This window comes from Saprolegnia parasitica, assembly GCF_000151545.1.
Source record: "Saprolegnia parasitica CBS 223.65 unplaced genomic scaffold supercont2.699, whole genome shotgun sequence".
NCBI lineage: Eukaryota > Oomycota > Saprolegniomycetes > Saprolegniales > Saprolegniaceae > Saprolegnia > Saprolegnia parasitica.
The window spans coordinates 3,477-5,503 of record NW_012157093.1 but is presented as its reverse complement, the minus strand read 5'-3'; the positions used below and the strand labels follow the sequence as shown (position 1 = coordinate 5,503).

General features: G+C 58.1%; 1 protein-coding gene across 1 annotated transcript; it reads right to left on the bottom strand.

Moving 5' to 3' along the window:
- Positions 1–35: 35 nt before the first annotated feature.
- SPRG_17374 (hypothetical protein) lies at positions 36–356 on the bottom strand (the record flags this gene model as incomplete). The annotated part of the gene is made up of 1 exon (XM_012357031.1): positions 36–356. A coding segment is annotated over one exon (321 nt), but the record flags the coding sequence as incomplete, so codon positions are not given.
- Positions 357–2,027: the final 1,671 nt, after the last annotated feature.

Below are 2,027 nucleotides of genomic sequence, written 5' to 3'. Positions count from 1 at the left end.
AAGCGTATCGAGAAGCCGATCGATAATGTCGGAACGTGGCTTGTTGACAAAAGCGGCGATGCGGGGACCGAGCGCAGACGCCGCGTTCGACCCAAGGACTGCGCGTGGTGCCAAGCAGAGGTTGTAGACGACCTTGATCGAGACGCGCTTGGCCTTGTAGTGCTGTACGAGCTGCCACGTGAGGAGCTCGGTCACCCGCTGCATCTCCACTGCGTGGGCGAGAAACTGGTCGAAGTGCACGGCGTCAAGTAAGAAGCTCTGGAGGTCTTCGAGCTGCACGGTCGCAAACGGGTCGTCGACGATCGAGTGCGACCGCAATTGGAACGTTCGCACCTTGGGCGATGCATGACGCTGGCCTACGCCACACCTCATATCTTATTTCAGATCGTAGAGGTGCCTACTGGGTGAGGCCGTTGGGAGGCCAAAGTGCAATGTGAGAAAGTGCAACAACAAAATACCGGCGTCACCGATGTGGTATGCGACCAGTGACGGCATCACCAACGACAGCACGAGACAGAGGTAGGTGCCAACGAGGCCGAGCAACGTGACAGCGCGCTGTCGGCGGTGGTACCGGGCGAGCGCACTGGCCAAGAGGCCCCATATTGTGGCATGGCCGACTTGTATTGCCCGAAGCGTCTATGTCGACAACGATGGAGGAGGTGGTAGCAGAGAGCACTCTACCTGAAAAGCGTCAGTTGTTTGACATGCCTCGACGTGTAGAGAGAGCACGGATGCTTGGACGGCAACGTACGGTGCCAGCGAGGCGAGCACTAGAGCGCTCGCGACTGTCGGACACACGGGCGGTGCGACGGCGCGCTGCAGGTACCGTAGCGTTCGCGTCGGCATCGACGACTCTGGCGGGTCCTTGTACACGAGTAGCGCCTTGGTGAACGACCGCAAGAGGAGGATGGATGTATGGGCGACAAGGAAGAGAGCGCTAGAAGAGCACCTAAGTCGACCACCGCCTTTTCTTGGAGGCAAGAGCGAACCTTGTGATGGCCGGTAGTAAAAACTGCGTGACGTAGCCCATCCAGCAAGGCAAGACGTCGCTTGCGAGCACAAGGAGCGGCAGCAAGAGGCAGTGCAGGCCGCAGAGTTGGTGCAGAAACCGCAAGCTCTGTCGCTTGGGCGCCACGGAGGGTGCGGCGCCATAGACGCACTGGCGGTACGGCACGCTTCCACACGCGACGGCGACGAGCAGCACGGGCACGGCGCGGCTGGCGATCATGCTTGATGGCTAAAAAGGCGCCTGGCGTTTCGGGCGCAGTTTCCAAGAAACGACCAGTCCAAGTAGATGCCACCTGCCTTGTCCGTTGCTGGGCATGCTTGTTGCGACTGCATCTCAGTCGTAGCTCGAATGAAAGCTAGGGAAGGGTCATCATCCATATTATAGGATATGGTCATACTAGTAATCCTTCGGAAGGTAGCCTCGACGCATGTTGGCGGCAGCAAAGCTGCGCCCGCCGGCAATGTCCGGAAATACCGGTCTAGTGAAACCAACTCTAGACAAGTTGTGTATGAGGAGGTTTATAACCTTACGTGCAGTCGTATTGTGCCACCGTCGTCGTCACCGTCGTCGTCACCGTAGCTCGTGGCGACGACGGAGCTCGTACGGTACCACCAGGACGACTGGGAGAGGCGGGCTTGCCACGGCGGGTGTGGGGATTGTCATGGCAACCAGAGCTGTGCCAGAAAAGGGTGCGTCGGCCATTGTAACCGCATGCTAGAACGTTGTTAGAACAGATTACGACACGTTAATGCTGGGTGCTGCTGAATTCATGCTCTATTCTAACAAATTCAACCTGTGTTACAGATGGGGTGCACCCCTTTTCGTCACGGACGGTCGCCCGCAAATCATTTCACTTGCCATTTTCGAGCCGTCGACCACACGCCGACATGCAGCTCCTCGCGTTCCTCGGCCTCGCGGTGGTCTGCCACGAAGCGCATGGCATGCACCTCGGCGCCATGGCGCCGCCGACGTTCGACTAGTGTTGACCCGGTTTTTAAATTGACATCCATTTAATTCA